At 39.6% G+C, this 14,010-nt stretch overlaps 1 protein-coding gene across 1 annotated transcript; it reads left to right on the top strand.

The window, feature by feature from the left end:
* Nucleotides 1-11,151: 11,151 nt before the first annotated feature.
* LOC149447660 (serine/threonine-protein kinase SBK1-like) lies at nt 11,152-13,770 on the top strand. Its single transcript, XM_089652252.1, has 3 exons — nt 11,152-11,269; nt 12,120-12,322; nt 13,069-13,770. Exons 1-3 carry the CDS (start codon nt 11,152-11,154, stop codon nt 13,768-13,770), a joined length of 1,023 nt encoding a protein of 340 aa, XP_089508378.1.
* Nucleotides 13,771-14,010: the final 240 nt, after the last annotated feature.

Raw genomic sequence — 14,010 nt, 5'->3', positions numbered from 1 at the left:
AATGATTCACGGCTGGGACCCACCGATCGTCAGAGCTACTGACAGGAGAGAGATCTTCATTGGCAAACAAACAAGGTATACCTGTGCTCAAACCCAATAGCTAGTACATGCATTTATCCATCAGGTGCTAAGGGGGTGTAACCACATAGTAACACTAGAAATTCTGAAGGACCCTCTGCTCACTGGTATATACCCTTTCCAGCACACTTTACAACAAATAGGATATCAGAACTTCCTTGGTAAACAACACAGATCTCTCTATTGACAGTGGGGATGAGCCAGTTTTTGTATCCCTGCAAAGCACACAGTACACATATCACATATAGTTAGGAATACAGTTAACCCTTTGATCGCCCCAGATGTTAACCCCTTTCCTGCCCAGTGTCATTAGTACAGTATCAGTGCATTTTATTAGCATAGTCTTAGTGTCATTGGTCATATTAGTGTCAGTTACTTAATGTCAAAATGCCCGCCATACTATCACAGTCCCACTAATTTGCTGATCGCCGCCATTACTAGTAATAAAAATAATAAAACAAAAATAATTCCAGTATATATACCATCATTTGTAGACACTATAATTTTCACGCAGCCCAATTAACATACACTTCATTTACCAAAGACATGTGGCAGATTACATTTTGGCCTAAATTCATGACAAAGGTGTATTCTCTTTTTTTATGGGATATGTTTTATAGCAAAAAGTAAAAAATTATTTTTGTTTTTTCAAAATTTTTGGTGTTTTTCGTTTATAGCGCAAAAAAAAAACCAGTGGTGATCAAATACCACCAAATGAAAGCTGTAGTTGTGGTAAAAAAATAATAAATAAATAAATTTCATTTGTGTACAGTGAGGCATGACCGTGCAATTGTCAGTCAAAGCCTGGCCTTGGCCTTGTCATGAAGGGGGGTAAATCTTCTGGAGGACAAGTGGATATTCTAGCCAGCATTTGTGAGCACCAGACAGCATAAAAATTGGGTAAATTATAAAGAACAAATTTTCTTTTATTTGTAATATAAAAATAGTTTTAATGTCCTGTAAAATAATAGGCACCACAGGGCCGTGCAATACCTAGATTTCCCCATCCTTACAAACACAATTTTAAAGCAGAACTAAAGTTCACAGACTATTCATCTCCATTCCTGCAATGGGGCCATTAGATACAAAATGAATTGGCTCAAATCGCACTGCACCTGTAGGGAAATCACATGTGATTCGGACAAAAATCCCACTACATTCCTTTTCAAACCACGTGCAATTCTTTGCCCTTAATTGATTTGAGCCCTTGATCTTGTATAGGCTCAAATGACACCGTACAAAGAAGGATCGGTTTTAGGTATTGGAGCATTTTCATGAGTACGAGTACTTTTGCAAATGCTTAGTATCGGCACCGATATGGATATCAATATTGGTAAAACCCTAAATATAATGCTTGAAAAATGCCCAATTAAAAACTCCTGTATAAGCACTTCCATAAGAACTTACTGGATGTGAATGGAGGCTAAATCACAAACACAGCAAAGCAGGAAGAAGACTCTGCATAGGTAATGAACAAATATGACTTCCCCCCCGTGTTCATATAAAATTTTAACCCCTTTACGCCGGTACCTCCCAGCCCTTTAAGAGTTTCAGAAGCCGGGAGGCGGGGTTTAGGGTCATGTGACCGCCGTGATTCGCTCAGATCAATGTAATTACGTATATGCCATACCTGGCCGATGACCCCAGACTGGAAATCTCTATAGTAGGCATCATTACTCCAGTGATCTGCACTCCAATGCTGAGCACCTGCCAAGCTGGAGCATGTCTTTGAGCGTGGGAGGAAAATGGAGTACCCGGAGGAAATCCAAGCAGGCACAGGGAGGACATTATGATTGTACCATTCTGTTTTGACCTTCAGTTGAACCACTTGAGCTCCAGGTTTCACCTTCTTCATGACCAGGGAATTTTTTGCTATTTAGCACTAAACTGCTCTACTTTAACTGGCAATTGTGCGGACATGCAACACTGCACCCAAATAAAATTTTTATCACGTTTCACACAAATAGAGCTTTCTGTTGGTGGTGTTTTATCACAACTGGGTTTCTTATTTTTTATTATATAAACAAAAAAGACAGAGAATTTTGAAAAAAAAAATATTTATCACATTCTGTTATAAAACATAGCCAAGAAAAAAAATAAAAAAACTTGAATTTCTTCAGGCCAAAATGTTTTCTGCTACATGTCTTTGGTAAAACATCCTAATAAGTGTTTATTTCTTTGTTTGTGTCTACAAAGTATTGTATATAGTATCTCACGGAAGTAAGTACACCCCTCACATTTTTGTAAATATCCTATTATATCTTTTCATGTGACAACACTGAAGAAATGACACACCTGTGACCTTGTAACACTAACGAGTCACATGACACCGGGGAGGGAAAATGGCTAACCGGGCCCAATTTGGACCTTGTCACTTAGGGGTGTACTCACTTTTGTTGCCAGCGGTTTAGACATTAATGGCTGTGTGTTGAGTTATTTTGAGGGGACAGCAAATTTACATGTTATACAAGCTGTACACTCACTACTCCACATTGTAGCAAAATGTCATTTCTTCAGTGTTGTCACATGAAAAGATAGAGTAAAATATTTACAAAAATGTGAGGGGTGTATTCACTTCCGTGAGATACTGTATGTTTGAACATTGACCGATTCTGATGTACTTTTTTTTACGGTTCAGCAACTGGGGTAGCAAAATTTGCCTGGTGAGGCGGCCGGCTGACGAATGCCTTTAAAGAATTATTTCGTCCTCAGCACCTAGGGCTGTTTAAGCATCCATCAGCAGCGTCTCCATCATATGGTGCAGGATTATCTAGTGGCAAGAGCAGACTTGGAAACCTTTTCAACTAAGGATCCACTGGGTTACTTGAGGATGGATCACTGGCCAGAAGTTGCTCAATATGCAATTGAGCTACTGGCCTGTCCTGCAACCAGCATGCTTTCTGAACAGACATTCAGTGCTGCTGGAGGTTTTGTGACGAATAAAAGGGTGCATCTGTCCACAGACTCCATTGACCGGCTGACATTTATCAAAATGAATCAGTCCTGGATCAACAGCAGCTGTAGAGCAGGGTCCAATCCTGCACTGATCAAGAATGACTCTAAAGGTTACGGTGTGAAGGCAGCACCAACTGTTCGCCTGCCAAACCCCCTCTCTTAGTGCACAGTCGCCACTGCACACTTTTGCTTCTACTGCAGCCTTACGCAGTGTGTTCCTGGACACTGCCGAAGACGGAGGTGAGAAAACTCTCCCCAAAATAAAAACAAAATTACATTTAAAAAAAAAAAATAAATAAACATTGTGGGTCCACCCCCCCTTCCCCAATCCATACCAGGCCCTTAGGTCTGGTAGGAAGGTTAGGAGGGACCCGGCTGTAATAAAATTCAAAATAAAGTGCATGGGATTCCCCCCAAAAGCCCTACCAGGGCCTATAGACCTGGTAGGACCTTTAAGGGGAACCCCGCCACCAAAAAATGGGGGGGGCATGGGGTTCCCCCTAAATTCCTACCAAAACACAGGCCTGACAGGAAAGGGGGGGATGGGGACGATGGGGACAAGGGCCTCTTCCCCACAACCCTGGCAGGAGGGGTCATTAGCATCAGAGTACCCTGCTGCGCCCCTTGTGCAATGAGTAAGGGGTAAATTTTGAAAAAATAGACTCCAGACTTTTGAAAATAGTTGAACAAAAAATAAAACTGCTTTTGACAGGTCATGTATGCTTTTCTTTGTTTTTTTTTTCAAAAGCCAATACCAGTCAGCTGAGTACTTGCTGCAATATAACAGGTCTGACAGTTGCCAGCAAGATGTAAACAATTGGGCAGAGCTAACTGCAGTGGCGAGTGGCAGAGGGGTCAGTGGGCGTCCGCTTTTTCTTTTTTTTTTTTTTTTTTTTTTTTAAAGGACTTGTCAAAAACAATTTTGTTTTTTTGTTCAATTTAAAGGTATTTTTCAAAAGACTGGTCTCTTTTTTTTTTTTTTACTGAATGTAACCCTTTAATGAATGTGTAGGGGTACCCCCTTACTCATTCACAAGGGGGGGAGCATCAGGGTGCCCTGTAATTTAAAGGAGTACCCAGATAATGAGCCTCCCTGCCCTCAGACCCCCCAAACCACCAGGCCAGGTTTGTAGGGAAGAGGCCTTTGTCTCCATGTCGAGGTCAAGTGGCCTGGTAAGCCATGGGGGGGCACCTACCCTACCAGGCCTGTGCTCAGATCAAGGGTCAGGTAGGAATTTGGAGGGGACCTCACACTTTTTTCCACCATTTATTGAGGTGCGTGGTTTTCCTTTAAAAGCCCTACCAGGCCTAAAGGCCTTGTTTTTTTTTTTTTTTTTTAATACTTTAACCTCCCTGGCGGTATGATTATTTCAGATTTTTGGTGCTGAAAGCGGTACCATTTTTTTGCATGGAAATATGTATTTTTTTTATTGTAGGCTGTAATTTTTAGGAAAAACTCACTGAAATCTGTCCGAACAAGAGTCTAGTAAACATCCCGGGTATGATAAAATTTGAAACACAAAATCATAAATTATAATTTAATAAATAATCATAAAAATAATATAAAAATAATAAAAAATTGAATTCAATAATATAATCAAACCAAAAACACTGAAATGTGAAATAGAGCGCCAAGTTCGCACATTGCTGAGCTCAGTCGCAAAATCGTTTTCAGTTTCTGATGACGAATTTCCCCCACGAATCATTATCACTCAATTCTGCAAGTGGTTCTGATTTACTATTGCTGTTCTCTAGCTGATCTAAACCGCTTTTGACCTAAAGGGACACTTTTTGGACGCCATGGACATTTCTCAGTTTCCAGGCAGAAAGAACAGACAAAATGCAGGCAGGGCGCAGGACAAAGCACTAGGGACAAAATGTATGTGAAATAGGTTGAAACAGCAATGTTTTACTGTGTAAAATGTAAAAAAAAAAAAATGACATTTTTTAAAATTTTTAAATTTCCCGCCGCCGGCGGCGCCCGTACGTCCCGACGTCACAGGGACAGGACACAGAAGCCGGATGCCGGCATCGGCCGGAGGAGATGGCCGGGGACGCTGCAGGGGACACACCGTGGGAGCGCAGGGTAAGGTAAGGGAAGAACACATGCCGGAGCAGCGCCGCATGGTATTCCCGAGTGTAGCTCGGGGTTACCGCTTTTGGTACTGAAATGTTACCCCGAGCTACACTCGGGAATACCGCCAGGGAGGTTAAGCAATGAAAAATGACTAGCCCTTTAAAAACTTTCTTTTTTTTTTCTTTTTTCACTGGTTCATGTTCTTCAAGGCAGTACCCAAATCCCCATGCCCCTTTTTTGGCCAATACCTTGCATATAAGCCTTCAAAATGGACACTTTTGAATTTACAAGTTCAAGTCCCACAGACTTGTATTGAGTTTGAAGTATGTGGTCGAATGTTCAATACTTTCGAATGTTCAACTGCGAACTAAACACGGGGGTGCTTGGCCCATCACTATTGGACACCATCAGCAGTTTTTCCATAGGCTCTGAAGTGAAAGTCTACCTTTCAAGTTATTTTTAGAGCAAGTGTGCTGACTAATTTCAGGTTGCAATTTTCATCCTTTTTTTATGGCTCTAGTGCCGTCTCTGCGTGCATGTAGGTTGGCCGGATCAGACAACCATTAATCCTAAATTAAAGGTGTTGGCAGAGCTTCTTTCTGTCCATTCAATTCATCACCTTCAATTATTTCAAAGGTCTTTCTTGGAAGCAGACTTTGTGTTGGTGATGCCGCTGGGCCTCACCACTACCTCCTTGGAAAGCAAAGTACCCCAAATTCAGCACTATGCGGGAGAACATTTTCAGATACACTGCTGCAAGAAGGTGTGACCCAGTGATGACACACAGAAGTTGCTGTAACTGTTTGACACAAATTGACCTTGTCAATTATATTTTCATGTAAGGTTTGCTTGCGTTTTTTTTGTTTTTAATTTGTTCACTGTGTATCTGGTATAAATGCAGCTGTGTGGCTACCATAGGGCACATTTGCCACATCGTAATTGCATGACACTGCAGAATACATAGGGATCTGATTTCTATCCAAAAGCGTTGCGTGATTTTTAAACCTCTTTTTATGTAGTCTGACATGAAAAGATGATTGAGCTCTCCTCATAATGCTATCTTCTGTATTTTGTATATATAGTCTTGTGGTCACTGCACCAGGTAAAGAATATGATAAATTCTAAGTACTGGTTTATATCTTTTTTGTATAGAAAAGCTAGCTGCCATTTGTAATTCTACTTTCGCTATTTCTGCCTCTTTATTTCCACTTCAATACAGATTTAACATTGGCTAGGCAATTCTTCTAGACAAGTCACTTTTAGGCAAAAGTTAGTAAGCCCTTTTTCCTACATTATTATTCGTAAAGGGAATTTATCAGGGTGGGCATGTGGAAGCAGTTAAAGGAGCAATCTCCGGGGTATCCTATTAGCTTTGTGATTTAGTTGCAATAGTGCCTTCCACAGTTTGTCTTGACATGTTCTCGTTATACTCGCTGCATATTTGGAAGAATGCTGAGCCCCAAAATGTTGTAAGTGATCTATAGGTAGAATTAAAACCATCAATTGTGTTTTGTTAGGGTTTTGGGGTTGTACTCGACATGTGAAAAGAATACTTAACTAAAGATGCTGTTTCAGCCACGGGTCCCTCCATTATATGGCATGGCCGATGATCAGCACAGACACATGCTTAACGCAAGCTCTGAGTCGAGACAAATATTTCCAGTCTAGCTGTGTGTTATATACTGGACTTGTGTGTACGCAATCGACAACTCACCCCCCATGCAAACAGAAAAGGAGAGCAGTGGTCTGCCTTGTCCAAATTATTATTATTATACAGGATTTATATAGCGCCAACAGTTTGCTCAGCACTTTACAATATAACGGGAGACAATACAGCAACGATACAGTTCAATACAAGAGGGTTAGGAGGGCCTGATCCTTGGAGCTTACAATCTAAGATAATCACATTCCTTTGTTATTTAAGGTAATCAGACCTCATACAGCCCTTTAACCAAAGCTTGGAGACATTCTTAAACATTTGTGAGACCAACATTAATAGATTGTAAGCTCCCAGGATCAGGCCCTTCTAACCCTCTTGTATTGAACTGTATTGTTGCTGTATCGTCTCTCGTTATATTGTAAAAGCGCTGAGCAAACTGTTGGCACTATATAAATCCTAAATAATAAGGAGATGTGGAATTTGCAATTTCCCAATCAAATTGTAAGATCTGTGTAGGTATGGAAACTTAAATTTGCTAATGTAAGCGCAATCAGTTTTTTAGGTTAATTAGATCTATAAAATTTGCTCAGTTTAGTTCTATTATTCTTATTTATTTTTCATGTTTGATGCCTCTTATTTGACTAGTTTGATAAAATGGTATTTTATTGTTATGCCTCTGTGTCTGTCTCTTTCCTCTGTGCAAATGGTGTAAGGGTGTCTACAATGCGCCATCTTTGGTCTCACTATTCCTTGTGGTGAGTCATTAGGCTGTGCAGGAGGGTCCCAAGGTTGCTGGGTGGGAAGTTGGCATACAGGATATAAATTTCAAACCGCATTAACGTGCTTGCTATCACCATGGGTAGCTTTTAGCTGATGCCAAATGCAGTACAATGTGAAGTAATGGGCCAAATATTTACATTATTTGGGGCTTTTAACACCAATTTTTAAAGTGGTAGTAAACTGCCCAAACAATTCTAAAAAATCTTCTCCCTGCAAGTTTAAAAGCATAATGCATACTAGCACATTATGAAAGACCTGCTGGAAAACAAAGCCCTCCAGCAGAGTGCTGTCACAGCTCCCCAAGGCTTCCATCTTCACCTGGTCTTCCTTCTGGGTTTGAAAGCTGTGGCCATCTGATCGGCCGAGCCGCGATGTCCTTACACCCCTGCGCATGCACACGGGAGTTTCAGCTGCGGCACAACTCTCTCAATGGATGGCACCCCATCCATTGAGGGCACAGTTAGCGTGCACCAGTGACATCACCGGTGCGTCTACAATAAATAACTCCTAAAGGACATATTTAGGAGATATTCACAGTACCTACAGGTAAGCCTTATTAAAGACTTATCTGTAGGTAAAATATACCAAAATGGCTTTACTTCCACTGTAAAAAAAACTATATGAATAAAAGTATATCTCTTCTTACCCTGCAGCCATACCCTTACTAGGTCTACAGTATATGCAGTAATGTGCATTACAAGTTTGGGTTCAAGGCTTCATGTTATTGCATACACACCACAGTGTGCATGTTTGTTTATATAGTGCGGGGAAGGATATCAGGTTATTCTTTCTGTGTTAACTGTGGAGATTCACCCTCTTTCCCTCCCAGTGACATGGTTCAGTAGGATAGAATTGTGAGAAATGTAAAAGCTTGGTCTCATTAACCATTAGACAACTGAACTTTCAAAACCTAACACTTTTCAAACTAAACTCTAATCTTGTATGGCCAGTGTTAGTTACTTTGAAGGCTAACCTATTAGTGGTAATGAATTTTGGCCCCCATATGTAGGATTCTAATTACTTGCGAAGATCCTGCAACATTTTCTGTAAAGGGGTGGACCTGCTACCTTGGTTTAGCATGAAGCCCCATACTACATTGCTCCAGTAAATGGTAAATTCCAGACTTGATGACAGACATGTTGTGCCATAAAGAAGGGGTTTGTGGTCACATAGGTTACCAAGTCTAAAGAAAACAATTAAATATTGCTAAATGAGGACCTGCAGGCTTGATTGATAGGAGTGCCAAAGAGCAATAAAGACAAGGGAGGGAGGGAAGGATGTGCCATATGTAGAAATTAATATCTCTCTATCTACACATAGACACACACACACCATTGGCAGTGTTTTTAATATATATCATTTTTTGTGTACACGCCCTCTACCTTTTTTTTGCACCAGAATTTTATCTTATCAAAAGAGCAATGATAGTAAAAATGAACTCCAGGCAGATGGCTAAACCAATGAACTATATAGGAGCCTTTTAGTGGTCAAAATATTGTAATTTTGGGTTTGATTTACAAAAACTGGAGAGTGCAAATCTGGTGCAGTTGTGCATGGTAGCCAATCAGCTTCAAACTTCAGTTTCTGGAAGCTGATTGATTTCTATGCAGAGCTGGACCAGATTTTGCAGGCTCCAGTTTTAGTAAAGCCCCCCCCCCCCCTCCTTGTCATTGCTAATTGGATTCTAAACACTGTGGTCTTTTCTGTGTTAGGTGTGTCCCAGAAAGGGAGGAGTTCTGTATTTGCTGCAATTCTTAGCAAACAATACCTAGACAGCTTTTTAACTACATAACTAAATCAAAAGTTGATTAGATTGCTCTACCCTGTGCTTGGGTGGAGTACTGAGCATGCATATAAAGTAGTAGAACTTTACCATTTACATCTCCAGGTTTTACTAGTAAACAAACATTAAACAATAGATATGGAAAGACAGGGGAGACCTTTTGTTGTTAGACCTGTGTATTACTAGAAGATTGAATAGGGTGAAAAAAGGCCAGAATGTTAGCTGCAGTGCTTTTAAAATCAACTTTACTGCTTTAAGGGTAATTCAATTTTTAAACACTTTATCACAAAGTTAATATTTTATCCTGAGACTGCAAAACAATCAAGAGTTGCAGAATGATATTCCCATTCACATCTAATCCTCAATTCAATTGACAGCTGAGTATCTTTTGTATCTATTGTATCTTGGGAAATAAAACCATGCAAACCCATGCAGTTTCAATACAAAATACCACTCATTTTAATTTCAAAAATTAAAAATTACATAAAAACCTTAATATGCAAATCATAATCTTATATATGCAACCATTTAGATATTTAATAGCCTATAAATGGCTAAACTAAAGCCCTTGTTTCACCAAGTAGCCAAAGGTGTATACACAATTTAAAAATAACTGAAAGGCAAAACTTTTGTTTATTTTGGATAGAGTGAAAGAAGGTTCGGATATTTGTCAGTTTATCATTTCTATCTGGGAATCCAAAAGTTGAGTTTTTTGGTTCTATAGATGTCAATGGAAGTGCTGCATAGAAGCATGTAGTGCATTTTTGATGAGTTTTAAATCTGCCTAGCTACAAGAAAAATAAAACAAAATTGCATCAAAAACACAGGGGCAAAAAACACAAAATGCAATGGAGAAACTCAACCTGCATACAAGTGAAGGTAGCCTTACTCTATCCCCCTCCCCCCCCAAATAGTTTTGCTCTATTTTAAAAAAAGAAAAAAAAAACTTCTAGTATTACAGAACTGAGCAAGGCTCCCTCACTGTATAGGAGATCATTTTATTTAATATATTTGTTACACACCATTGAACAATACTTTGTTATTTAGATTTGTACATTTTTGTTCAAGCATTGCATTAAAATAAAAATTATAAAATGTGTGATGGTTAGTAAATGTTCTGTAGTAGGGATGAGGTGTTGATACTAATCAGTAGAAGCCTAATCATTCAGATATATATTTGAATAACCTTTTGTTAGAATATCAAGGTTTAGCATAAAAACCCTGTACAACCCAACAAACCAGCAGTACACAGGCTAATTGGAGCTCTGACCAAGATATTACTTAGATTTCTGTAGTACACTATATTAGGAGTGACACTATAGTCATAAAATGGTTTATGAAACTTTAAAGAAATTAAAAGTTCCAATAAATCATTGGAACAGAAGATATTTAATACCAAGACCAGAGTAGTGAGAATTGGTCATTTCCAACCAATAGTTGACATCCTCTACAACACCAGTTTGCATAGAGCTAATCTCGCCAAGTTTTAATTTGAACATGTCAAATTTCCTCAGAGGCCCAAATTTCAACATTAGCAATCTAAAACCTGGGACAATAAAGACATGCCCACTCCCTACTACCTCTTGTGACCTGAACCTGTAGACACAAACAGAAAGGAATCACCTTGATTGGTTAAGTTCAAGTGATGCCTCAATTTGCATTCTAATGAAGGTTTGTGGTTTCCTGGCTTGAATCCTGGCTCAACTTCTCTATAAAAAGACAAAAGATAGTTTGTGGACCTCACATATCTTCTTAGGGTCCTCAAGATCTTTTGGATACCGATTTCTGCACAGAACATCTGATATTGCTATATTCACAATGGCAGCCCACCTAACTTGTGAGAATGAAACAATTGGAGAAGAGCGATACGAAATCCTGGGACATCTTGGCGAGGGTAGTTATGGAGAAGTTGTGATGGCTGTTGACAGGGAACTGGGTAAGTGAATTCTTAAATAATTACAAAAAAATTTCTAATTTGCAGACCATTTGAACATCTAGAACAGATAGCACAAACATTAGCATCTTTACTGATTAAATGACCTTATTAGAGGTAGGGGTTTTGTTGCATAAATTTGGGGAAAAGACCATGATGCACAAAGATCTAATTCAGCACTAACAAAATATAAAAACTGGTTGAACAGTGCAAAATCCCATTCAGGCAGCTGGCATTGTTCCTACAGAAAACAAAAGCCTTTCCACCTGTTATCAATTTCTTGAGTTGGTCCTTTTGCATATCTTTAACAACCTGCCATGAGTAAAACATGAAGGCCACATTTTTTGAACTCCTCCTGAAAGTGCTAGCTACTGGTTGTTATGCCACAGAGCAAGCCTTGATATTTTACAAAAGTACATATTTGCATACAGGTTCCAGGTCAGGGATTCTATAAATTCAATTGGGTAGATTCAATATGGCAGCCAGGTAATTGGCAATTTGAAGAAGAGCTCACCAAAAGCAGGCTTCCTTTTTCTCTCATGACAGATTCATGATGATCACACACAGTTATAGTGGGTCATAGGCAGCTAAGTATGTAACAGATTTGACTATAAACTGATGGTCCACTATGCACAACCTAGACACTTGGCATTTAGATGGGAAGGGACAATAGATCTAGCTGCATGGGCAGCTACATATCTCACTGCTAGCGAGGGCCTAGAGAAGACGGCTACATTTTGAAGAAAAGCATCCAGTCTATGTAAAATGAATGGGCTCAAGTATTGGACATCACCCAGAGTTTTAGATGTCCAAGTCTTATTGTAATCAACTTTTTTTCCCTCCTCTTTAACAGGTAGCCTTGTTGCCCTAAAAAAGGTAAAGAAGGAGCGAACCAGACTAGAGGCCTTTCTTCATGAAGTTTGCATGTCACTCTTTGTTACTGGACACGAGGGCATAATATCTACCCATTCGAGAATTCTGGAAAACTCAGACTGTTACATGATCAGCCAGGAATTGGCACCTGCTGGATCTCTTCACTCCATCATCCAGCCAGGGGTAAGTAAAGCTAATGAAGTAGCTGACACTTTAGCATTTGCTTGCTAATTCTATAAATTTGTCCTAGGGATCCTGGAGATTAATAGAAACTGGTGTTTTGTCATGGATGATACTTTCTATATATTGCATGCATTTATACCAAATATTGTTGGCCTGGTTGGAGAGAACTAAGGAAGGGCTAAAATCCCCAGTCAGCTATTTTCTCTGCACCATCTGGGCAAGATTTTCCTTAATCCAATCAAGAAGTTGGAACAGGAGGTAGTAGGAAGTCTACAACGTTAGGGGAATTCCCCTCTTAAACAGTTGTCCCCATTGGATGATTTCCCCTCATCTCTTGTTCTGTGACAACTGTAAAATTTGCATTCGCCATTAATTTTGTCTTTAAAAGCAGAAAGACAAAAATAGAGATTACATCCCTCCTTCCCCACCTCCCTTCCTAGTGGGCACACAGATAACAATCATGATACAGGTTGTGATCCTTCACCATTCTATATTAAAGGTTAGTCTGGTGTTTAAGCCAGAGGTAAAATTTAAAACCAGTTAGACCTCCCATATTTCCTTCATTGCCCAATTATTGCTGAAGTAGTTGGAGATCGGTTGCACTGATGTTCACATAGAATTCCATCTGCAGATTTAAAAAGTAACCAACGTTGTATTGAATTTGATATTATTGAATATTATTTTTTAGTAAAATAGTGTTATTTTAAAGCCAAATATCATATAATTAATTGTTTTAACTTTTCCAGATGGGAATTCCAGAAAAGCTGGTCAAACGGTGTGCACTACAGCTTACCCAGGCTCTTGAATATATGCACAGCAAAAACCTGGTGCATAGGGACCTAAAGCCGGACAATATTTTACTTATGGACAAGAGATGTCATAATGTGAAATTAAGTGACTTTGGACTGACTCAGTTTGCCGGTACAGTTGTTCCATCAATGGCACCCCTCAACACATTCATGTCCCCGGAACTTTGTGAACTGGAGCACAGGGAGTCAATTGTCGTGGATCCTAGTGTTGACATCTGGGCCCTTGGTATTGTATTGTATGTTCTTCTCACTGGAAACTATCCATGGGAAACAGCTTCAGCTCAAGATCTATGGTTTCAAAGGTTTATTTACTGGCAGAACAACTCTGACCATGTTCCACCACCAAGTGGTTGGGAGAATGTCAGCAGGAGGGCTCAAGATTTATTTCACATACTTCTTGCCCAAGACCCCAGCTGCAGGAACCAAGTCAGAGTTGTTCTAGATTTTCTTCATTTTCCTTGGAACTTTGAAGTTGCCACCCAAGAAACCATGGATCTTGTGGAGCAGAAGGAAGAGGAGGATATTGCAGCAAAGGACAGTGAGGTAGAAGTCATTGTGCTGGAGAGTGAAGAGGAAATAATTATAATAGAAAATCACGGTGACATTGAATACATTGTGATCAATTATTCCGGCTCTTGAATTTGCTGCAGTTAAAATCTCAGCAGTGCTTCTTTTGAAAGAGACCAGCAGTACCTAAGCTCTGAAGTTGAAGTCTAAACGGACCCCAATTATTGTCCTAAAAGGAGGAGAATAGTTGCAGAGCTTCTCTGCCCAGCTCAAACCATCACCGTCATCTCAAAAATATTACTGAAGTGGTGAGATAGAAGGAACAGGGACAAGCATTTATCTTGTGACTATTTCAAAGGTTTTTCTGAGATG

This window comes from Staurois parvus, unplaced genomic scaffold, assembly GCF_062004578.1.
Source record: "Staurois parvus isolate SC_StPar_1 unplaced genomic scaffold, SC_StPar_1.0 ptg000678l, whole genome shotgun sequence".
Classification (NCBI taxonomy): Eukaryota; Metazoa; Chordata; class Amphibia; order Anura; family Ranidae; genus Staurois; species Staurois parvus.
Note: the sequence above shows the minus strand (reverse complement) of the source record. Positions and strands in the feature narration are given on the sequence as shown.